This window comes from Lissotriton vulgaris, chromosome 6, assembly GCF_964263255.1.
Source record: "Lissotriton vulgaris chromosome 6, aLisVul1.2, whole genome shotgun sequence".
Taxonomy (NCBI): Eukaryota; Metazoa; Chordata; class Amphibia; order Caudata; family Salamandridae; genus Lissotriton; species Lissotriton vulgaris.
The window spans coordinates 124,773,813-124,800,037 of NC_141694.1; the positions used below are offsets into that span (position 1 = coordinate 124,773,813).

General features: G+C 42.6%; 1 protein-coding gene across 1 annotated transcript in view; it reads left to right on the forward strand.

Moving 5' to 3' along the window:
* Positions 1 to 26,225, forward strand: part of PLB1 (phospholipase B1) — a 604,804-nt gene that overhangs the window by 195,989 nt on the left and 382,590 nt on the right. The window contains exons 20-23 of the mRNA XM_086926127.1: positions 1,475 to 1,583; positions 11,812 to 11,863; positions 17,859 to 17,939; positions 22,249 to 22,314. Of these exons, the coding sequence (XP_086782253.1) occupies positions 1,475 to 1,583; positions 11,812 to 11,863; positions 17,859 to 17,939; positions 22,249 to 22,314 (308 nt within the window). The remainder of the gene's footprint in view (positions 1 to 1,474; positions 1,584 to 11,811; positions 11,864 to 17,858; positions 17,940 to 22,248; positions 22,315 to 26,225) is intronic.

Sequence of the window (26,225 nt, forward strand, 5' to 3'; positions counted from 1 at the left end):
ACCTGACCCCCTGAGACTACAAGAGCGGTGTCCTCTCCAAGAAAGGCGGGCACTAGTTATCCTTTGAGTGTTGGGACAGTGGTCAACCAGGAACATTTGTCTTCTTATCAACTGCTAAAGTCAAATCAGTGCAATACAAATATTGGTACCACTACTCTAGCTTTGACGAGTAAACCAGTGCAGTGTGTGTATTCCAATGTTAACTGTTTGTATAGCGCTTCGTGTCCAGATGCTATAATAGTGTTTATGGTCAGAACAGTGGCCCAGAAGGTTTTAGAGACTTCTTGTTTTCACAGTGCATTTTTGTACTGTGTGTATTAAAGTACATTTCCTTTATAAAGCGAAAAACATACTCGCCATTGACCTTATTAACTGATGTGACTTTGTAAGCTGTATTCTGCGTGTCTAGCCAAAGTCTTATTTGGATTGTACTTTTGGAGTTGCTGTTCTTTCATGTTCCATCAAGTAAATGCAGCATAGGATGTGATGAGAAAAAGGTGTGAGTCAGCATTGTCTAAGTGTTATCTTCATAGATTACTTCTCTGTGCCCTACAGACACTGATTACAGATATGGGAAGTCTCTTAGGAAAGTTGACAGGAAATGACTACTAGGTCTAATTATGGATCCTTTGAGGAATTATGTCACATCAGAGTGTGACCTCACAGATATTAACTTATTTTATCCCTGAAGACACCCCATGGGTCTTTATGCCTCATTACAGTTAGTTGCCTCTACATACATGTTGCTGGCTCGGATACCTTTTATATTCAGTTGCCATTTATACGTGGTATGTCGTATCTAGCTTACTGGACATTTGGAAGACATGTTTAGGGTTTAAGATTCTTTTATTATATATAATGATATATGATTGTGAAGCTTCAATTAAATTGTAACACACACACATTTTGATATCAGAAAATCCTATAAGTGATTTGTGATGACAGCAAAATCATCAGTTCTAGCTCATTAAAATGATGGTCAACAAGCTAGAGTAGATTGATATTCTACCACAATAATAAGTCAACATTTTATCCTGCCATAATATCGAACAACTACAATATCATAAAGATATACATACATAGGTAAGTATAGATGTAATAGCAAACCAATACTTATCTATATATACTTACTGTCACACTATAGCTCTTCAACGTTTATAGATGTGGAGTTAAGAATAGTGTATCTACCTTTCTTATATATACTTATCTTTGTGATATATATCTTACATTTATGTACATGTGGAGTTAAGGATTATAAATGTATACTTACCTATATATACGCATCTTCACAATTTTGTGGTAAGGCAATGTTTTAAAGTCGGTATTACATCAGAACAATATGTTTTACTTGACATTGTGACACACTTCCAGCGGATCTTTGCGCTTTGGTCTTATGGCATACTCATCTTTATAAATGGTGGTGCTGAAGTATTTTCATGATGGTAATCTGCTTTGTTTGTTTTGTTTTTTCCAGATATTCTCCGTGAGTTTAACCCTACGCTGCAGGGGTTCTCTACGGGCAAAGGAGCGGAGAATAAGCCAAATGCCTTCTTTAATCAGGCCAAACCAGGATCTAAATCTGAGTAAGTGTAACTGTACGGTAAGTGAGGATTGTACATGTTGCATTATCAGAATTTGCAAGCCTATTGTTATATCAAGATGTGCCAGTGGTTTGGGGCAGACATTGTCTATGTTTATTCACCACCTTTCCCACATATAACGAGACCTGACTACTGCGACTAGTCACAAGAATCATCTCTGCTTCTACCACAGGCACTTTAAATCCTGTGTCCATGACTGTGGAATTGAATAACTTTAGAGTTGTGTGAGCCAGAAAGCACTTTATCATAACACCACAGACTAGGCTCCACGTCTGAGGACCAAGGAAATAGCAGGATGCAGTACTTCACAAAATAAACCCTGGTAAGTCATCATCTTAAAACTGCCCATCCATCATGCACCAGGTGGTAGAATCCAATACAGACTGGATTTGTGCTAAATAGAACTGTAGCTTTTTCTGTAAAGAAGACATTCCTTCAATGAAGGTCCAAACTTTACACCTAAGGACCTTTCAAAACAAACGCGGCGAAAGGAGTAAAAAACCATGTCTACATAGGAGAACATTTCTCCTTACCCCACCGGGTCTCTTTTTTTCTTCTCCATTAGTAGCTACTCTGTGCCATCATCCTCTCTCTCGAGTACGTTGTAGTATTGTTCCATTTTGGAAGTTAAGCAGAGAAACAAAAAAATGTCTCTGGTTCCTGAGGCAAAATTAGGCTCGCACTTCATTGCTGTAGGATCGGCTGATCAGCAAAGTCAATATGGTCTGACAAGTGCAGCAGATCTCCACTGTGCAAGTTGAGGGGTGTTGATTCCTGTTTGCGCCTCCAGTGTACTGGGGCTTTTGGCTACTCAAGGCTTGATCTTTGTATGAGCAGCAATGATTCCAATCCTGGTCTTCCTTGCACCTGAGGAGGGTTAGATGGCCTAAGAGCTTGATAGGAGGTCTCCTTTTATTGGTTCTTCCATACAGTAGATAATGGCGCATACAGGGTGCTTCATCCAACTGTTTTGTTATGTGGGAGTACAGAACAACTTTTCTTGTTCCTTGAGGAACTTTCTAAAGCATGAAAATTCACAGATTTCCTAAAAATAATGGCACCTGGGTAGTTTTCTTTGCTATGATTGCTTAAAAGCCCACTGCCACCTTACTATGTTGTCCTACCAGTTAAAAGCCTTGTACCGGTTACATCCTTCAACATTATAGGACTCTAGGGGAATCAATGAATCATTTAAGTTAAGGCTCTGGTATTGCACCTTATCCTGTTGGATGAAGGCTCACACCAGCAGACAGTATGGTGATGGACTGCTCCTCCAACATCAAGATGTTAAACATATTATCGACTTATCTCTGCCCCTGCCCAAGTACTCTGAGGCTACCGAATGGTGTCATTCAACACTTCAGGAAAAAAAACAAATGAAATAAAAGATAACACTGATGCTGAGTACCTAACCAGTTTATTGTGTAGTTCAAGTAAATGGATAAAAAATGTTCATATATAACATTGTGCAGTTTAAACACACATGGCACCTGGACCGGCTGCCAGATTACAAGAAATGTTTTGGTCTAGCGGGCTGGAGCTGTGGCAATCCCAAGGCAGTGATGTTTAATCTTGTTATAAGTCAAGCAGTCCACAGACCGCCAGACTCACGGTGGCGGTCTCCCAACCTTTTTATTACGATAAGGGCGGTCGGTCGCCCTGGGACCACCACAACTACCACAGCCGCCAGGGAACCACCTTTCCCTGGGGGTTGCGCTGCAGTCCTGAGGCTGTAAAATGCATGGTGGGCCGCTGCGGCCCCACCAAGTATATTACAAGTTTCCTCACCGCCACACTTTTCATGGCAGTGCAACCGCCATGAAAAGTGTGGCAGTGAGGAAACAAAGGGGGCTTCTGGTGCTTCATGCCCTGTGACTGCACACAGGGGAGCACAACATGTGCCCCCCTGAATGCATACACACTAGTACCTGCACAGCATTGACTGCAGTAGCCAATGCCGTGCAGGTACTGAATTTGACGTTCCCATTGCGGTACCTATCTCATAGGCACTGCCGTGGGAACTCCAAAGAACAGCCCGCCAGACAGGAGAAAACTCCTAATCTGGCGGTTCAGACATGGGTTTGGCAGTGTGGGAGCAGGAAGGTCCCGCTCATGCACCGCCAAACTCATAATAAAACCCTTAAACAGCACCGCCGCAGGACCATGTTGTAAATTCTTTACGTGCAGGAACTAGGGTTCTAAAACTACAGTGGGACACAACATGTACCCCTCCTGCATGTGCCCCCATACACAGAGGCGCAAGGGGGCCTGTGGGGACCCCATTTGTTGACGCACCGCCATGAAAAGGGTGGTGGGGAAGCAACTCAAAATATGCTTGGCAGTGCCGCTGCTGCACTACCAGCATATTTTGCCCTCGAACCGCTGCCAGACTGCCGCAGGATCCTTAATCCGCTGCAGTAGCAGCCGTTCATTGGTGGTCTGAATGCTACACTTATAGTACTGCGGGCAGTCCTAGAGTGCGGCGGTGGTCAGTCCTATGGACCGCTGTAGTCGTAATTAGGCCCATAGTTTGTGCTGGAAACACAATGGAAGGAGTCATGGCATAAGTGGAAAAATCTGCTTTAGCATAAATTTCATGTATGGTATTAAAATATAACTTAAGATAAAAAGAAAATTGAAACTCAGTGGAAAAAACAGTTAAAGTAAACGTATAGTTTGGTATGGTAATAATATCTAACTTTGCATTTTTTTAAAACATTAGAAATTCACTGAAAAAAACAAAGGTTAAATGGATGGTGAAAATGTAATTTAAAACATAATATTTTAAACAAGCAAAACCACTTAAATTCACTAGTCATAGTTATCTCATGTAACTATAACTCATGCCCTACAGTAACTATAACTCGTGCCCTCTTCATGCACAGTGTTTTCATTAATGATGTAATTTCAGATGTTGCGTTGATGTTATCAATGTTCTCATAGAACGTGCCATGAGTGATGTAATATGTGAGGTCATAAACAGTGCATGGCAAGGAAGCGAGTTATAGCTAGTTTAGTAGTAGTAAAAGTAATGTTTATTAAGACCTCAGTCTTGTTAAACAATTTTCTAATTACAATATAATGGTAAGATAACACACAACACCTAATATAAAATACAAGTATAATATACGATAAAACGAAATTCATCCTACAATAAAATATGTACAATATCAAACACCTGTGGATTAAATGAAGGACTCCACCGAAGTAAATTCATTTATCTCAGATTGACTGTAAAAACGTGTCAACAGACAATAAAAATCGCCCCATGGCTCATGTCACATCTAGGAATCTCATTTCAACCAATAGTTGAATTGCTTGCCCTCTATCCCAGTATCGTATTTTATAAACTCAGGTTTTAAAAAAAGAATTCCTTTGGGATAAAAACCGCCAACAATCCACAAGGTTGTGAACTGAATTCCCTTTCATGTTATGGCCACTATGGCAAATTTTCCCTTTGTTTAAAAACATACCATGAATTACTGACCCACATCTAAATCTCAGGAGCCTTGGACACATCTTGATATTTGGCAATCTCTCCAGGTAAGGAAAGGTTTCACCATCTGCCCAGGAACTTAACAGATGGGAAACACATTGCTTCTTTTCTCAGGTTAGTAAGGTCATCCTCCCTTGAGACCTGCCTTATTGTCAATTCCACCTTACTCACTTCTGTCAGACTGATATCATCTACTATATTTAATTGTAATTCCTTACAGCAAGGTTGAATTCTCCCTCTAACTCCACGAGCTCAAGTTAGCTCACTGTACATTATCTCCCTTTTACACAGCTGGGAGATTTTAGAGGTTTCCCCACTCTGTATTGATGTGCAAAATCGCATTATTTCTGCAAGGGCCAAGTATGTCACCTAGTTTCCACTCTAACAGCCTGCACCATAGTGGAAGATGGAAGAGATAGTAATCTTTTTAGGGACCCTCCTTCTTCCAAGTCCCACCTCTTTTTACCCCCCAAGCCGACTACCTCGGCACCATATTGAAATTGTGGTCTTATCATGGCCTGATAGGCAATCAGCACTGGGTGCATGGAGGGTCCCCATAATGGTTGTTAAATTTCTTTAGACCCCTGCCATTGAAACCTCCTTTGCGTGGGTCAAGGCAAGGTGATCCTTCCATCCTAAATTATGGGAGAACCACACTCTCAGGTATTTGTATTTGTCCACTCTCTCTAATTTGACTTTGTTTATTAACCAACTCATGCTTTGCCTATGTTTCCCTATTTGGAGCACTTTGATCTTTTTCATATTTATTCTTAATTTTTTCTACTTGCAGTAGTCCACAAATACGTTTCATTTATTTGGAGCCTAATTCCTGTCAAATCGAGAATCACCAAGTCATCTGCATAATGAAGCCAACTGTTATGCATGCCAATCATTTTTGGGCTACAAGTATTTGGACGGCTTAGAACACTGGGGAGGTGGCATGGAACAGGGAGAACAGTGTTGGTGCCAATACACACCCTTGTCTCAGGCCGTTCCTTATGTTAATTCTTTTAGACAGGAACCCTTCACTATCCAACTCAACTTTGGCCCAATTTTCCCTGTGGAGTTCTTGCAAGATCAAAAGCAAATCTTTTTAGGATTTAGGCTTGATATTCCTTTAGTGCTTTCCATAACAAGCCTCAACCAACAGAATCAAGTGCGGAGCTGAAGTCAACAAAACAACAATTCAATACTCTGCACTGCTCTATGGATTTCTTGGCAATGGCCCATAGGCTAAAGCAATGATCAACCGTTCCCTTCCAGGTATCCGGCAATCTTCCTGGTGAGATATTTCCTGGAAGAGGGTATAAAACACATGGGACCACCAAGCAGTATTTCTTTTTATTAGTACTGCAGGCAAATTATCAGGGCCAGCAGCCCTTGTAAGTTTCAGCATCTCAACTGTTTTCATGATTGCTAGCCCAGAGAACCTCTCCTTTGTCTGCTTCTTAACCAGAAATCTAGAAGGGCGCTGAACATTGGTGGCATCATTGTTATAGGCCTACGTTAAGAATTCTACCCATGCATCCTCCTCCATGGAGCCCAACGATTGTCCATGGACATTTCCTATCCCACTCTGTACCACCCTCCAATATGTCCTGATATTTTTCGTCTCTATGGTCTCAATCATAGTTTCCAAGGGCTGTGCGCAGCTGGGGTGGCTGCCGGGGGAGGAGGTGTTGGATGGAAGGTCTGTCCTCTGATCATGCCTTGCAGCCAACCCCACGTCATGCACAGCTTTAGGCCTTGAGCAGGCTAAGGTTGGCATTACTTATGGCAATAAAATATAACTTACGTTTAACCCCTTCCATGCGTCCGCGATTCTGCGCCTATGCGGCAAAATCGCGAGTGGGCGGGTTCATGACAGCCCCCAGTCGTCATCAGCACACGAGCGGCGTAGTGCATGACGGCTGGGGGCCGTCATCAGCATGCAAGGGGTTAAAAAAACTTGAAATTCACTGGAAAAAGCAAAGTTAAGGTAACAGTATGAATAGGTATGGTAATAATATATTACTTTGCATTGAAAAAAACATTAGAAATTCACTGAAAAAAACTAAGGTTGAAGGGATGTTATAGTTAGGAGGAAATGTCAGTTAAAACATACTGTTTTAAAGAAACACAACAACTGAAATTCACCAGGTATAGTTATCTCAAGTAACTATAACTCATGCCCATGCACGGTGTTGTCATCAATGATGTAATTTCAGATGTTGCGTTAATGTTATCAATGGTGTCACAGAACTTGTCATGAGCGATGTAATATGTGACGACATAAGCAGTGCATAGCAAGGGTACGAGTTATAGTTGCTTTAGGGCACATATATTTTACAGATGAAAAACTGACGAAGAACAGATAGAAAGCAAATATATTGCACAGGCACATACATGTCTATGGAAGTGATCATGTCAAGGGTATATTACTGTACCAGCCCTATGGCATTACACACAATAAACTAAAACTTTCCATGCTCGCAAACAACCCTTGCAAACAGTACCAGGCACTACCACAATAACTGATTCTACCAATTACAATATGAGTAGATCAATAGGTTAAGTACATTAATTCCAGGCAAAGTCCAACCTCAGCATTTGCTTCTGCCTGCTTAAAGTCAAATTACATACCTACAGACATAAACACTGATTAGAGGCATAAAAATTGTCCTGTCCTTTACCTTTATATTCCTTCCTAGATAAATGGGGTGGAGTGATGTGAAGTTCACGGATGCAATTGTAAGTAGTGAAGTAGCAAACAAAAACACCAGTGGCTGCACTAGTGATCTCAGACTGGCACTCAGATGCTTGTCAGTGACATCAATCATCTTTTTCTAATAACTTGTTACAGTTTAGTTGTTTATGTCACTATACTTACTGCCAGAGCCAGACTGGCAATTCATATTATTTTTTCTTGTCAATTCATTCAATGACTGTGTATATGTTTACAGCAATTATCTAAATATTGCTTCTCTGTTCAAGGCTCCCCTCTCATTACCACACATTCTAGATCAGAAAATTAGCACTGGTATCAGCTAGCATTATTATGCATACATTATGCAGGTGCAATAAACCACAGGCTGCGTATTGGTATGTCTATTTTAGCAGCACAGATTCTACATGCATTCACCATTACTGCAGTGAAAACATCTCTGTCTTAGAAGGAGTTAAAAACCAAAGGATCAGTTTCGCATTTAAGAGTGCATAGGTAACAATACAGGAGTACTACTTTGCGCACTCATGAATTCGTTTGTGAACTGGTCACAAAAGGTCCGATTCCCTAGTAGTACATGTGTTTTGAGGGCACAGTCCTTTCTGTTTGAACTACAGGCCTATTTATGGGGCATTGACGTAGGGCAGCGTAGTAAGTCAGCTTGCTGCGTTGTCCTATGGTGCAATACGGTACATTCCTGTCCTTTCCCCCCGCGCTGGTGCTGTCTCGGCAGCCTAGTGCTAATGCAGGCCCCCTTCCATAATGGTGCAAGGGCGCCTGTGTTGTCGACAGAATTGTTTTGTGCAGGAAGGGGCACTTTCATGCAAAGAAGCAATCCTGAATGGCGGTTTCCTCTTCCTATGTGTGCTGTGGAATGCAGAATGCAGCGCACATAGGAAGATGACACATAGAAAGAGAAAAAACGAGGAACGCAGAATGCAGCGCACATAGAAAAAAGAAAAAGCGAGAAGAAGTAAAGATATTTCTCCTCGTTACGCCTCACCTAAGGTTTTGGCACTTCCCCAGGTTTACATGCTCTTGTAAATCTGGGGAAGTGTCAAAATTCCTAGGAATTGCATGGGAAAACACACTGCAACACTCATGGAATGCCTCCTGATCACAGAGTATGGCAACACAGTGATTGGGACTTGGAAATTACAAGTGTGCTTATGTTGGGCTGTAGTACAGCAGAACCTACCATTGGGCAAAATACAAGCAAACACAGATTGCAATCTTGAAAGAGGAGTTTGTCTAATGGCTAGGGCGGTCGACCTCGAAACTGGGGAACTGGGTTCGAGTCTCGGCAATGATGCTGAACATCCTGTGATTCTGGGCAAATCACTTACTCTTCCCGTGCCTAACAAAAAAAGAATGAGTCCTCATGTAATGCGACTGGTGCTATGTAAATTGCAAAAAACACAGTTGATGGACAGAATGCAGAACAATGTCTTACATTCACCCCAGTACAAAGATCTGGGCCTAAATCCATCGTTTTGTTGCACTCCACACCAGCCTCGGTCAGACAATGGCTATATGCAAATCAGCCTTGACCCTGTGCCTCATGGAAGCAGTCCAGCCCAAACTACCAAGCCATGTCTTTCCTAGACCGGAATCAAGCATCCAAGGACCGGTTTCTGGCTATAAGCCTTCATCAGCCAGGATAGCTTGACTCCAGTGATGTGGAGAGCCTGGGACTCACGTCTGAGCATACCCAGCCCACTCAGGGTGAAAATTACAAAAAACACAGTTGATGGACAGAATGCAGAACAATGTCTTACATTCACCCCAGTACAAAGATCTGGGCCTAAATCCATCGTTTTGTTGCACTCCACACCACCCTAGGTCAGACAATGGCTATATGCAAATCAGCCTTGACCCTGTGCCTCATGGGAACAGTCCAGCCCGAACTACCAAGCCATGTCTTTCCTAGACCGGAATCAAGCATCCAAGGACCGGTTTCTGGCTATCAGCCTTCTTCCGCCTGGATAGCTTGACTCCAGTGATGTGGAGAGCCTGGGACTCACGTCTGAGCATACCCAGCCCACTCGGGGTGAAAATTGCAAAAAACACAGTTGATGGACAGAATGCAGAACAATGTCTTACGTTCACCCCAGTACAAAGATCTGCTCCGTCCATCACCAACCCCTTTTGAACCGCTTTTGGCCGCCATAAGTGTGGCAGGGTATGCTCAGACATGAGTCCCTTGCTCACTTTGCCACTGGATTCAAGCAAGCCGGGCTGAAGACGGCTGGAATGCCAGAAACCGGTCCTCGGAAGCTTGTTTCCGGTCCAGGGAAGACATGGCTTGGCAGTTCGGGCTGGACTGTTCCCATGAGGCACAGGGTCAGACTGATTTGCATATAGCCATGTCTGAACTGGGGTGGCAGAGTGGGCTAAAGAACGGTGATGGATTAAACCCAGATCTTTTGACTGGGTGTGAGTGTTTGATTGATTCAGATGCTCCGTCCATCACCACCTCCTTTTGTGGTGCTATGTAAAGCACTCTGATAACCGATTCGGGTCAAGTTTGCACTATATAACCTCTGAAGAAAAAAAGAAAAAGGTGGCATGTGGTATGAACAAATTTCAACCCTCTTTGGCAAAAAGGACCAGGCACTAGAATTGCATGCAGGGATAATTCCCCTGCTGTGCTGAGCGTTCCACGGGAACGGGTGTGGTCATGACGAGCTGAACTCATCATGAGCACAGGAGCGCCGTGCCTCATGATGAGCTCAGCTCGTCATGAGCATGCGGGCTCCGTGCGCACCCCGCTCCCCCCCAGCACAGCGGGAAAATAACCCCTGCAGCGAAGGGGTTAATAGCTAAACTGATTCAAGGCGAGTCCATACAGGCAGTGAAGGAACAAAGTCTAGACACAAAGATATTTCCTCCTGCAGACGACATTGCCATGTACATCACGTATCCTGCATTAGCTATACTCCTAATGAAGGGAGTGCTCAGTAGGTTCGGAAGACAAAAAGGTCCTAAAGCAGCATCATGTAGCCTTCGCTTTCAGCCAGCTCACCACATTAATACTCTGGCACCATGTCTGCTGCCTTTTTCCCTCCAAAGTGTCTTCTTCAAACCCTATGATTCAACCATTTCCATGTGACGTATGCTGCGGTCATATTTCCTTAAGGCTTGAAAGCTAGAACCAAATATCTGACTGGACTGTGGAGCAGTGGACATGCAATAATGGGTCTCACCAGCTATTTCTAATGCCACTGGCTTTTCTTTCTTGGAAATAGTCTACGTGTGCTACTAGAAAATTATTCTTATTGGTCCAGTGTGCTAACGGTGCAGCAATTGCACCATTGCCTATCTGATACACCCAAAAAAGGCACCAGCTAGGCTCATGGTCAATCTGAATTTTTGCTTGATTGGAGTCATGGTGAAGGGTGAGTCAAGGAGTTTTAGCAGTTATGCTACTCAATACCTGCTGTAGTGTTGTGTAAACAGACTTCTACTCAGTGGCACCTAGCCCGCAGCCTGCGTGTGATCATTGCACTACAGTGAGGTTCACTTTGGGCTGTTCTGTGCCATTGACCCTTAGGGGCCAGCGGTTGCAATGCTGGCAAATTTGACCACAAATGATACAATGGAGGGTAGCTGACAATTGCAGGCCTTTGTCAAAACAGTCCCTACTTTGCACAATGAGGTGCACAGCCAATCCCACCTCAATAATATTCAGAAGGCCCATTTGTTCATTGACTAATTAGTCAATCATTCGCTGCACAAAGGGGATTCTGATTTGAGCACAACAAAAAGTATTGCTGCATGAGTAGTCACTTGTCTAATCAGACCCCTTACCTCTCTTTAGATATATGCTTCAGCAGGCTCTACCTGTATCACTGTACCCCAACATCACGAATGAGGTCCTCAAATCCACTCATTGACCGCATTGGCATTCCTTGGACGTGATTTGTGTATATCATAAGTAGATGTGGTGTGTAAGTGTGACCAGGTGTTGTGCCCTCTTTTGAAGTGTTGATCCGTCTGGTGTTTTTCAGTGACATGAGGACCCAGGCTGGAAAACTAGTGGACCTGATGAAGAATGACACGGTAAGTCTTGCATTCTTTTTTTCTAATGTAGAAAACACTTGCACAACAAATTATTGGAAGTTATTGGTGGTCAAGCTCTCTTCTTAAACTTAATTATCAACAACAAAAATCTCTTGGAGATATCAATCAGTTCAACCCTTCCACACTACACTTCTTTCGAGCTCATACTCTCCTCTACAGCACCCATCTTTAAAGGGACCCAAAAGTGTGGAAGGGGTGAATGAATTGATTTCTCCAAAAGATTTTTTATTGTTGACAGTTAAGTTGTATATGGAACCCTGTCTCCTGGAGTAGTGGGGCCTCTCCCCTTTAAATTGAAATATATTGCACTCTCTTCTTAAACAACTCAAACATCACCTCACCTGTGAAATAGTGGTGGTATCTATCTTTGCTTTCAATGATTTATTTCTCTATTCACACACTTGGGGGCCCAACCACGTGGAAAGTAATACATCTGAACCTGTAGATGTACACCTACATACAAGAGCAGACTTACTACTTTTTTCTATTCACAAACACTGCCAGTAGTATGTCTGGAAAGCTGATTCCTCTGTAGATTTTCAGGTGTGCCACCCAGGATGTCAACTTAAAAAGTTCCTATTCCCCCTGCATGGGGTTCTTCATAGCATTGACCATCACACATGGGAAACTGGATCCCGGGTCAAACACATTTTTTTGCCCCACAAATATTTTTCCCTGTGGAGAGATCCTTTCCTGTTCACTCCCACCTAATTTAAGGGCATTATATTCTTCTTCCCATTCTGCAAAAGGATTGAAACCAGCCCGTGGCTGAAGTAAAAATCACACCCCTTGAGTGATTTATGCGTGCGTAGAACTCTGCACATGTGGGGGAGATCAATGCTTGATCAACTGATTGATTATTGATTGATTAACTAATTGAATGAAGCACACCTAAACGGGGTTTCACCTGCCAAAGTCCCTTTATGAATTCCTGACCGGTGTAAAACAGGTCAAATCGGTCATAAACTTATTTTTTACAACCAAATTTACCTTTATGGATAGGGCTCCCAAAAACTAGTTTACTGACTCCCTCTCAAATTAACTAGGTTGTGCAAAGTAATTCCTATAGCAACGTTATCTATTTTAACCCTTTGTGAAGTGTTCCATTTTACCTTTTCCACAGGAAAGTGCTTTACTGTACTGCAAGATAATTTTCACTGTATGCCATTGTGTAATACATATGCAACATATACAGAGTATTGTACATAAGTTCTCTTTTTGCAAAGCATTACTATGTACTGTGGAAAATGTTTGCAGATTTTTCTCTGGTAGCTTCCTTCTTAGGTTTCGCCTGCACAGCGCTTACGAAATCTATTGTTTTTAGTATAAATTTAAAAGGGACTTACATCCAGCCTCCTCTCTTTCCTGGCTTCTCATTGGTTAATGTGTGTGATACTTACTTGTCCTTCATTTCTATTGGTTGTAGCATATCTTCCTGCATTTACCAATATTTGTTCCTCGTCTGCTTCACTTATAGTTAGACATGGCTTGACAGTTCGGGCTGGACTGTTCTCATGAGGCACAGGCTCATGACTGATTTGCATATAGCTGTGTCTGAACTGGGGTTGTAAAGTGAGCTAAACAACGATGATGGATTCAACCCAGATCTGTGACTGGGGATGAGTGTCTGAAAAGTTTTAGCGCTCCATCCATCATCTCCTTGTGTTTGCTCTCTTATTAATTTCCCCTAGCTTAAATAATGTTAACATCTGCTTTAGGGGAACAATTGTTCCATAAAGTTTTGCCTCTATTTGTTTTTTGCTCTTGCAGCATATTTATATAACAATTTATCATTCGAAAGATTAAGGGCCAGATGTATCAAGCGTTTTCATGTTTGCGAACTGGAAAAAGCCTTTTGGGATGTATCAACCCAAAAGGCATACGCAAAATAGGGAATTGCAATTTTTGTGATTACCTATTTTGCTAATGCATTAAGAGAATCGCAGTTTGCGATTCTCTTAATGCAATGCAGAAAGCGCTTTTCAAATTGCGACCCTGCTTTAAGGAATCACAATTTACCACCAACTTCAAGTTGATGGTAAACTGCAAATCCTTAGAAAAATGCAAATTTTTTGCAATTTTCTAAAAGCCATGTGGCGCACATGCCCTTAGGGCATGTATTTGCGCCGGATGTGCACACATGCATATTTTAGGGGTGCAACAGGGTGTCCTTTTGGCACCCATGCACCCTTGAAATTGCATGCGCAATTTGCGAGTACCTATTGGGTACTCGCAAATTGTGCATGCAATTCCCGCTTATGCCTATGGTCCGCAATTTGCGAGTCGCAAATAAGGAATGCGTAGGATTCGCAATTTTATTTGCCAATGAATACATCTGGCCCTAAGTGATTTGCATAGAATCACAGGATGTTGCTCCAACGAGACTCGAACTGGGATCCCTAGGTATCGCATGAGCAGCTCTGGCTGCTGCGCCACACCCTCCCCACTTCCATGATGTCAGTGAGCTTTTTCCTTGTCTCGAACGATAATTGATAGAAATAGATCTTTATTCATCAAATAGGTGAAACCGATGCATTACCAATGCTTGTTCAAAGTGCTTCTATGCACGATGCCATTGCACTTGAGAAGAACAACATGGCCCTCGTTATGTTTTCCTCAGGTTTTCCGTAGAATTACCGCCACGCACGATTACAAGTTTAACTCTGGGCAGAATTCAGTCCATTAATATTACCTTGGCGTTGTCTATGGTAGAACTGTGAGTACTGGCTGAAACTAAAGCAGTACTAAAACTACACACTAACTGGAATCAATATCAAAGATCACATTGAGTCGAGCCACACTTGCTTCAAATGTTTCTTGATGCCATTCGAGCCACTGACTTGCATCACACTCTTAAAGATGTTTCCCCCAAGCTCCTTATGGGACAAAATGCTAGACACCCAATTTGGAAAAAAATGCTCCTCTGAAAATTGGTAAAGACAATGAAGCACTGTGTAAGCTGATTTTTTAAGTGTGTGCGTACAATAGTGCTGGAAGTATGAATGATGTAAAATGAAAGCGATGACTACATCTACGATAATGCATTGCAGAGAAGACTTATGCCACATGTCCAGTGCATCTCTACTTGCAATACCTAACACAAAGCCCCTCTCAGAAGGATCTCACACACACAATGTCCTTGTCCTCTTGTATGAAGAATGGAACTTTGCTGTCTTTGTTTCAGCACACACATTCCAACAGGATGCAGTACCCCCACTGTAGGTGCTGCCTACCGCACCCTTCCAGCAGTGCTACTAAGTACTAGCACTCACACAGCACCCAGAGGACCTTCTCGCTCTCCATAGTCTAGAGCCTCATCTTCCACTCTATCATACATAAGATGGGTGACCACAGCATGATGCATATCCTCCTTATTGACCGAAGGATTAGAAGAGGCTACACCACCTTCCATGCATCAATTAACTAAGAAACCCTCATAAATCACACCAGAGCTCAGACCTGCACTCAGGCACCAGCACAGACACTCATTGATCACACAGGGAGGGATGCACATAGACAATTGCAGAAGGGGATCTCATTCTGTTCTGTTCAGTTCCTTTCTGTACTGTACTGTTCTGTTCTATTCTATTCTATTCTATTCTGCTCAGCTCTGTTCTCTTCTGAACTTTTCGGTTCTATTCTATACTGCTCAGCTCTGTTCTGTTCTGCTCTGTTATGTTCTATCTGCTCTATTGTAAATGTAAATGTAAATTGATACTTGTATAGCGCACTACTCACCCACAAGGGTCTCAAGGCGCTTGTACGAATACCGCTGTGGAACGCATCCTGGCTTTCCCTGTGAGGCGTCCACTCCTGGGCACCCCCAAGGTGGAGGCCAGGCATCCTTCGAGTTGTGGGGGCCGTTGTGGAGATTAAGCAAGCTATTGCCCAGAGTTGCGGAGTGGGACTCCATGATTGGAACAGGCACTGAGGCGAGAATTATCAGGTACGTGGAATTTCTGTGCCCAAGAACCGCCGAGGCGGGGATTTGAACCCTGGTCCCGGGCTAGACCTTTGCATCAGGGTCTGCCGCTCAAATCATTGAGCCACACTTCTCCACTAACTATTCTGCTCAGCTCTGTTCTGTACTTTCCTGTTCTATTCTATTCTGCTCAGCTCTGTTCTGTTCTGCTCTTCTCTGTTCTGTTCTATTCTGTTCTGTTCTATTCTATTCTGTTCTATTATATTTCAGTAGGGCACTTACTCGTAGCTCTGCACCACTATGCACATTTCTCTGCAGTCTTCATGCCACACATTACTACATAAAGATCTAAAAAGATTCATCCAGCTTTACAATTAAAACCGTCCATTGACATTAATTGCACATCGTCACCGGGCAAAATGTCCCACCTCCTCTCAAGCTTAACGCTGTTCCAAACAGGAGCTCTGAGTAACACCTCAAACTGCGGTACCAGATGCCTTTGTGAGTGTCTCCGCAGTGCAGTACTTCACAGCGAACAATCACAAGTGAAATTTCTTAACGGGTCACCAATATTTCACCACATATTCATACTTCATTGTTTACCGTACAAAATTATCAAGATTTAATTCATATAGTATACACAACATCAAATATAGTACACATCAGCTCAATGTTCACTGTTTCATCATCTCATTATTTCTTACCCTGCCATCCTTACACTAAAATCAAATTCACTCATATCACACATACTCCATTTATAGATGTCAAGAATATATACCATAGACAATTGTTGAGCCGAATAAATACGGTTTGTTGAACACCATTAGCGGCATCTCATAGACTAAGGTGGTTTTTGATTTCAAGTCTTGGACAAATGGAGCATATGTGATATGAGTGACATTGATTTTAGTGTAATGATGGCAGTGTAGGAAATAATGAAATGTTGAAACAATGAAAATTGATCTGATATGTACTATTTGTGATGTTATGTATCCTATATGAATTCAATATTGATACTTCTGCACAATAAATGATGAAGTATGAATATGTAGTGAAACTTTGATGATGCACTAAGAAACTTCTTTTGTGATTGTGACTTGTAGGGGAGGTGGGTGTTATATTTTAAGTACTTCACAATGAAACCTGAACAATTATCTCACCACAGAAGTCATACTTTCATTTCTGAGCCAAACAAAAACCACACTGACCTTCCCAAGCACTTATGACACCACAAAACTTCACTTTGGATCTGCCAGGTACCATTGAGACAGAGTTATCACACAAACCAGTTAGTTCTCTGCCAGATCATATCACACACCCTTGGTAGTTCCTCTTCGCCACCATTTGTTGATACAGGCAGTGGGAGACAGAATTAGATAGATTGAAGCCGAGCCTTGAAGAGATGACACCAGCCTCCCAGCAATGCCATGTTTGACCAAATTCTGGGCTGCTACTTACTCACTATTTCCCAGCACAATGCTGACTGCCTCCCCTGCATTGGCTATCACTGTTCAAGAGACCCATCGTGAACTAGGCAATGTTTACAGTTTGGCGGAAAAGGTACCTAAATGTAAATGTAAATCCGTATTTGTAAAGCGTGAACTACTCACCCTTACGGGTCTCAAGGCGCTGGGGGCGGTCGGGGAAATTAAGTGAGCTATTGCCCAGAGTGACATGGTGCTGAGCTGAGCTGCAGCCGGGGATCGCACTGTGAACCCTGTGCTCAGGAGTCAGCTGCCCTGGCCGTTGCACCACACCTCTCCACCCTCATCATAAATGTTGTGTATTTCCGACTGCCATAGCCAACAGACAAATGCCATATTTTGACAGAGAACCCTGAGGGCCAAGCCCTCAGTAAGGCCAGCATTGTCTTCTGTCTTTCAAAGCTCCATGGAGGTAGACACTTCCATTGCCTGCTTTCAGTGTTGTCAGAAGTTGTGGTTCATAGGTGAAGGCTTTTATCTGGTTATGGTCCTTTTTCACCCTGGAATGGAGTGTGCATTAGTGAAGCTCAGAAAGCCGAGAATCACTCATTTCTTTTTTTGATTGCAGAGAATAAACTTCACCGGAGACTGGAAGCTGCTCACAATATTTATTGGTGGGAACGACTTGTGCGACATGTGTGATGACCTGGTAAGAGACGCTGGTTCTGATCTAGTTTTTGTGCATGACTTCATGTTGCTCTGGTTGTGTTCAGGTTTGGAACTCGTTGTAGTGAGATGATTATCAGCAATGCTTCCCTATTCTCTCCCTTTCTGACAATAAGCCCAACTAAAACTGAGTTCATACTCCTCTTTTCCAGTGAATTCCTCCCAATGCTCCAACAATATCGGCAACATCTAGGTACTTTCTATGTAGGAAAGTAAGATCTGCTTTTATGGTTACCCCCACTTTTTGCCTGGTGCTGAGCTGTTTGTGACTAGTCTGATTGGAATCCTGCTAACCAGGACCCCAGTCTCTGTGCTTTCACCCCTAAATTGTTATGTTTAGTACTTAGGTACATCGCAGATTGGGCACTTGTGTACCCTTATCAGTTCCTAGTATATGGTACTGAGGTACCCAGGGGTCCTCATGGGCTAAAGCATGTATTATGCCACCCATCAGTGACCACTCAAACAGTAACTACAGGCCTGCCATTGCACCCTGTGTAAGCCGGTGCTAGCAACACTTACAAAAGATATAGGTTTCCCTATATCTAGGGTCACTGCACTTAAACCCTATAAGTCACCCCTAAAGCAGGCCTTTCAATCCTGGGCACTAGTTTTTTTGCTCCCTGGTCACTCCTGAGTGGCATAGACTGCCCCCTCTGCTTGCAGGTACTTCTCGACTTGAATCCACCTTTGGGTTCCACTGGACACTTTTATCTTACTCAGCAGCGGCATCTTCCTGAAGTCCTCCATTGAGTTTGACTGCTGTTTCTGACGCCACTACCCACCTATGCACCCGGCTTCCCTGGTGTAGGGGTCCTGGTTCCTGGTGGGGTGGCTCTCCAACCTTCTGTCTTCCACAGGGTTTCTTCAGGGTCCACTGGGAAGGTCCTTCTTCTTTAAATTTGTAACCGTGACTTACTCATTGACTTGCATTGTTCCTGCGGTCGTGTTCCCCTGGTGGGTCCTTGGGTCCCCGGCACTTCTACATCTTCTGGGTATAGTCGACTCGAGTCGCGTTTGCATACCACTATTTTAGTATATGGTTTGATCTCCCCCTGGTGACCACTGTGTATTTTGTACTACTCACCTGTTTCTATTGAAAAGTATTGTGTGCATTGTGTATATCTCCAGCTAGGAGATATCTGTATGTGTTATTAATATTAATAATACAACTTGTAAAGCGCATGGTTACGCCATCTCGGCGTGTCCCCGCGCTAGATGAGCAATAGTAACAGAACAACAGCTTCGAGGCTACGCCACAAACAGGTAGGTCTTCAATTGCTTACGGAAATTACTTTCAGAACACTCCAGCCTCAAAGCAATCGGGAGACTGTTCCAATTGCGAGCAGCCAGACAGCGGAAAGACTGACCACCCATTTTAGCCTTCCTTATCTTTGGAATGGCCAGCTGACCCATCCCGCTAGATCTGAGACATCTACTGGGAGCGTACTTGGTGACTAAATCTGTTAAATATACCAGGCCCTTGCCATGAACTATCCGATGGCATATAACCAGAGTTTTGAACAGTATTCATTCCTTGACGGGGAGCCAAAGCAACGTGTCCAGTGCTTTTTTTGATGGCGCTCTCCTAGGCTGCATGAGAGTCAGCCTTGCCGTGGCATTCTGTAGAACCTGTAGTCAACCAAGGCCCTTAGCCGTGGCCCCCAGGTAGAGTACATTTCCATAATCCAAGCGCGACGTAATTAAAGCATGTACCAGCACCCTCCTAGCCCCTAATGGGAGGAGATCCAGCGTCTTGCAAAGTTTAGTTAAGACGCCAAATCCTTTTCCCACAACTCGCCGAATGTGACCCTCATAAGAAAGAGTAGGATCAACCCAGACCCCCAAATTTATTGCCTCCAGACATGGGGTGGCCGTCGGACCCAAACTCGGGTGAGTGTCTTATAATAAATACATATTTTTATAAATAAATTGTGTTGTTCTTTTTCATGTACTCTACACTTATAAGATTACGTTCTGGTAAAACAATCTGCTTTACACTCTTTCTGGACTAAGCCTGAAGGCTGCTCTCTACATATACCAATTAGAGAGCTTTCTAATGGTGTCTAAGACCACTAAAATCACCATAAGGGTTGTCTGGGTTGGTGCAAAGTGCCCACTTACATAAGGGTGCATCATATACGAAGCCATCCTCTCACCTTGGTGTACAGCTGTTGGGATTCAAGTCTGCATTGTTTTAGCAGATAATCTTGGTGTGGATTATTTGATAAACCATCACTAATATTAGGCACATATAATACATCTTAGAATAAGTAAGTTCTACTGTAGTTGAGGGTCTAGCACAACCCATTATATAACCTCAAAGAATTTAGTTCCCATTAGGTTAGGTAAGTCCAACACCTCACTACACCTGGTATGTCTTCAACAGGAGAAGCCAGTGGTTCTCTGTCTTCTAGATACGGTGACCTCACGTTCCAGGAACTGAGGGCCCTGTGCTCCTCAAGGAGGCTCAAGACAGGGAAAGGCCCTAATATTAGAGGTGTTACTGATGGATTACCTACAGAAAGCTAGTGGTCCAGAAGAACTAAATGTGCTCGCGCAGTAGGATTTTTCTTCCATGTTTCTTGAGCAGAAGTGATAGCATGATTATGGGTAATTCCACACCAAAGAGTAACATGGAGTTACTGAAATGACTCTGGCATAATTGAAATTCCGCTCAGGCCTAGATAAAATGCCATGGTACGAACAATATATGCTGATTCATGAAGTTTAATATGTTGTTTATTACCAGTGTTACGGCAAAAGCTTCATGGCCCACTGGCAATAAAAACATAGATATGAGCAAATACTTATTGATTATTTGAAAATACTGGCGGTAGCATTATAGTCCATAATTTTAATTTTATACAATGCTTATTATAAGTAAAAACAGGAGATGCGGTCTAGTGGCTAAGCTCCCAAACTTGGAACCTGCATACATGGGTTCTAACCCTGGATCTAGTGCTTAACAGCAAATCATGTAATTGTTGCCAAACAAGTTAGGTCCTAAGATAATTCTTAGTGGTAAGGATGCTCTGTCGAGACGGAGAGTCCTTACCGCCAAGAGTGAGGTCTGCCTGCCCGATTTAGATGTGGATGAACCATAACTTTAATCACAGCAGAGACTCCTCTGTCTCCATCACAATGAAACCCCTCCAACAGGCTTTACTCTGCAGGGCCATCAGAGGGGACAATCTGATTTAGATGGGTGGAATTAGAGGTCAGTTTTTCCTGCCCGTCCCCTCCAGTAAAACCCTCACAGTAAGGGGCAGTAACTTCTAAATTCTCCCCTCACCATGGGAGTCGACTCCCATGATGAGGGGGGCAGTTTTTGCATTTTTAGTTTCAAAAAGAGAACTCCACTTTGGGAAGCAAAATAAAACAGTTTGGTACAAGTAAACTTCACAAAGCATTGACAGGAACCACTGTGCCTTCTTGGCAGTCATTTCTAAAATTTCTGCCATCTTTTAAATTAGGACCTTAATGTCCTCAGACCTGAAATTATGAAAAGTAAGGCACATGGAAATGTTTGAATCTCCAGTCGCTGTGCAGGGCTCTAGTGCATCCCAGCAAGAGTCATGATATGAGACACATTATTGTTGGGTTTAACAGTCTCAGGAGAGCTCCTCTCCCCTAGCAGGAGCATCCTGCACCATAATGGGCAGAATTGAAGAATCCCAATTCCTCTGACATGGGTCTTATCACTCACAGCCTTTGGTTACTTAGACCTGATAGTCAGGATACCTGTCTGTTTGGGTACCACTGAGGTTTGGCATTTTATGCAAAGTGAAAAAAATAACTAAGCAATTGCTGAACCTTGAGACCTTATTTACATACAAGCAGGTTGCTAACAGTGGCTGCGAATTGTGCTCTTTCTTTTTGGGAACGGCTTGTCATTTTGCTATGGAATCTGTGCTCTAAAAGGTGATATGATAAAATGCCAATTTGGAAAGGGTGACAAAATTACCTGTCTAATGTATAATAATTTGGAAAGCCACTATTTTACCCCACTGCGAGAAAGTCTTTTATGACTCATAAATGAGGTTTTACATATTACAAAAAGGCATTTGTCATCATAAACCCTGCGACTCTGCAAATTTCCAGATTTGTGTCCACAAAATCACTTTGGACATGAGGCCTTGAAGTCTGTATATTGTGTTTACATTCACACTCAGTGCCTGGCTTGCAGCTGGATAGAATAAGGAGGGAAACAATTCATTTGTGTGACTAATATCCTCCCTTACATGTGTATGAGATAATGCACAAATCTAACCTTCGACTTTTAATTTCAGAATTATTATTCTCCTGAAAACTTTGTGTTCAACATGAAGGAAACCTTGGACTTCTTCCATGCACAGGTACACGAACATTTGTCTGCTTGGTACATCTATAAAGTGATCGCTTGAATGATCCAATTGTCTTTATGTTTGTTTGTGTTGTGTTTTTTTATTCAATCGAAACCTTGCATGATGAGATATCTTGTATGTAGAGCATATAATTTACAGCTACTGAGTATTCTCCAAGCAGTGGTGGCAAAGAGCGGACGCGGAACCTAAGCAGCCCTGGCATTGTGGCAGAGGAGGGGATGGGTGCGGGGATGCACAAGTGTGCACTGTTGCTTTTGTTACTGGGGGCCAATATTGCAACGCTGTTGCAAAACCGACCCTCAGTAACAAAACCAGCACTTGCTGCAGAAAAACGGGCCCCCACCCTTCCAGACTCCTGGGAAAATGCCCAATGCCCCCTAAGGCCAGTCGGGCCCTGGTGACGGCTCCTCTGCTACGGCGGAGGAGCGCCGCCCCACTGCTCTCAAAGCAGTGAAAATGGAAAAATAAAATTATAATAACACAACTTTATTATCATTTTATTTTTAGTATGGGCTACGGGGGCAGGTTAGGGTGGAACTGGGGTCATATGGAGGAGGAAATATGTATGCACCACAAGTGCGCATAACTGTTTGGCCAGCCATCTTTGGCCGGCCAAACAGTCATGCGCACTTAGCATTTGGTTGTGTTGCACAGCAGGGTGGAGACCTGGGCCAAGGCTCCCAGGCACTCTCTGAGTGGCAAAACTGGCTTCTCAGACCATTCACAATGCCGATGTCATGCTGGTGACAGCAACGTTGTGATTGGCTTAGGGGAGAGGACCGGGGAGAAGCTGCGGCTGTAAGTGATCTTTTTAATTTTTTTATCTTCCCCCCGCACCACTTGCCCCCCCACTCCGTAGCAGCTGCCACTGTCTCCAAGGCCACATTTTGATAAGTAGAGTACCTCATTAGGAGGCTGAATACTGTGCGAGTCCTAACCAAAACAACAAGGGTCTAATTGTGTATGTGGCACACTCTGCACCACAGTAAAACACTTAAGTCTGTGCACCAGGATCAGAGTGGAGAAATGTGTCATATCAAAACGAATGAGCTGTTCCCAAAGCAGTGTGCAGATGTTTTGCCTGCACTGGCAAAAGTTCATGCGTGAAAGTAGAAATGCCTGTTTAAAGCCACCGGCTTTGAAGGTGGGAACATGGCCTGCATTTGAATAGAGGGCAGAGATCCCCTCCAGACATGCACCTGCAGATGCCTGTAAGAGCAGGCCTGGAAAGGATAGAGCGGTCTCCCATCCCACCTCTCTGTGGCACATATTTTGTAATATGGCACAAGTACAGAGGCAAAGTGCTTCCTGATTTGCATGGGCCCTGCACGCCCACTTGAAATTTCCCCATTGCATGTGTAGCACTGATGCAATCTGTTTTAAAGAAGGGGCAACGCAAGCATCTGTGTCCCCCTCTGTAGTGCCCCTGGGGTTTAGAGGGAAAGGGCACACTTTGGTCGCGCCCCCAGTGATCATAGTGTAATACAGCCCCAGAAATTCAGATTTCCGACACACTCAGTATACTATTGGGCATCATTACAAATAAGGGTAACTAGGGGAATGATTGGTATAGACTAGTGACAGTGGCGCTTCCCTTTGTTCTCGGTCTATTGGTATTCCAGATTTAGTATGTTATGGTGCTTAGGGAGGGGGTCATTATCCACAACCCCATCAGTCAGATCTCTGCAGGAGATCCTATACAATTATTGCACTATCCTAGCACACATAAATCCCTTTCATCATGTTCATAACATTATATATACACAAAACAGCTGCAATTGTTCTTCTCAATCTTTTTTTCTCTTTATTCCAGTTGATCCTGCCAACACGCGTTTCGTCGCTAGTTGCGTTGGTCACCCGCGACTTCGTCAGAGCTGTGTCACTGGTGTAGGAGGCATCTGGCCTTTCGGCCGGTTACACTTCTGTCCCAGCCAATGTAGTGGCCTGCGTGGGGAAAATTCTGTTGTCCTATTCCGTTGATTCAGTCACCTTTTGTATGCAGAAACGAAGCCTCCACGTTTTTAAATTAGATTAGTGCGACCCGCACCATGTAACGTCGCCTTCCCCCGCAGCAATTGCTGCGTAAAATATCGTATCTCCGTGCCGAAACAGCACCTCCGGTTCCGTATTCGAACCTCGCGGCTATCAGTAGCTACTGATGAAAAAGATTGAGAAGAACAATTGCAGCTGTTTTGTGTATATATAATGTTATGAACATGATGAAAGGGATTTATGTGTGCTAGGATATTGCAATAATCATTAGAAATAAATTGGGACCATTGCCCTTATCATCAATCCTCTCAGATTATACAATTGCAAGAAATGTATGAGTTTTTTTTAGGAGGGTTTCTTTAGGATTTGTTCGAGTTGATCTTTGCCCGGTATAACACAAATGTACATATATTTGCAGCAGTACTTGTGGGTTGAAAGTAAAACCAAGCTGCACCATTTTTGATTCCTCTTTTACTCCGTATCTACGATATTGCTTGTTTGAATACTGGCAATCCATTGTTCTTTTTTTTTTTTTATTATTATTTTTTTATTGAGAGTTCATATATAACAATACAGTACAGTACAGGAGACATAACATATTTGAAATCCAATTAATACAGTCTAGAAGAAAAAAAAAAATCTTGAAAACAACCATACAGTTTTTAGTTATAACATTTAAATTATAGAGTGCAAAATTGTGTAAAAGCAAACAGGCAACAGACTTTCACTAATAATCAGACGATTTTGTTAGAATTAAGATAATATAGGAACTTTAAACTCCCTGTGGGATTTCTCCATTAATTTTTCATAGCTAGATTTGTAAAGTGCATCGTGCATATGCATAACGAACTCAATAAACCAATTTTAAATCCGATTGAATAGGAGCAAGGAAAATTTAAGGATCAAACCCACTCCAAAATGTATCATATTTTTTCAGAGCCCCTGATCTTAAAGCATATTTTCTTTCCCTATCCTGGATTCGGAGTAATTTTATCTTCCATGCTTGAAAAGATGGGACAAGGTCTGTTTTCCAGGACTGTAATATAAGGGATTTAGCTATTAAAGAAGCTATAAAAAGGGACTCATCGTGTTGGGTGTGAATAGAAGAGCAACCTAGGACGGAAGTCAATTCATCCAGGACAATATTAGTTTTAAGGACAATTGAGAGATATTTTTCTATTTCCTTCCATAATACCTGGATTTTGGGGCATTCCCAAACAATGTGTTTCCACGTGCCTTTTCCTTCACATCGGAAACATTTGTCAGCTATTTGGGGGAAGATATTATGCAAAAAGGACGGAGTTCTATATATCAACCATTTGTTAAAGAATTGCATACGTTTAAAATTTGCTCCTCGAAAAATGGTTTTATTAAACTTATTTATTTTGTCCCATACCTGTTGATTAATTGTAATATCTTCCTTCTTTTTCCATCTTTCAGTAATCTTGTTGTAGAGGTCCTGATCTTTACCTTCTCTTAGTGTTTTAATCCAAATACTCATTTTCTTTTGTGTTTTGTTGTTAAGGATAGTGGAAATATTTTCTTTCACAAATAGATTTCCTATAGTGAGTTCTCTAAATTTTGGATTTATCCTGAAGAAGGACCAGTTCAGCATGCAGTGCGAATGGATTAACTGACTATTGATTTCATCCAAGGATTTCCATCTGTTACCCAAGAGGAAGTCTTCAATTTTCTCGAAGCCATTCTCCTTCCAAATAGTTAATATATATTTGTCCATACATCCAGCGTCTCCTAAGCTAAAATTCATTAAATTTGTCTTGCTGCTAAAATTAGGTAATCCATAGAACTTAAAAAACTGAGTTTTCACCTTAAAGATCCACTGCAGGGATTTATAGCGTACTTTTTTGGGATCTTTAGTGATTCTTTCTGGGTCATAAATTTTCAATTCC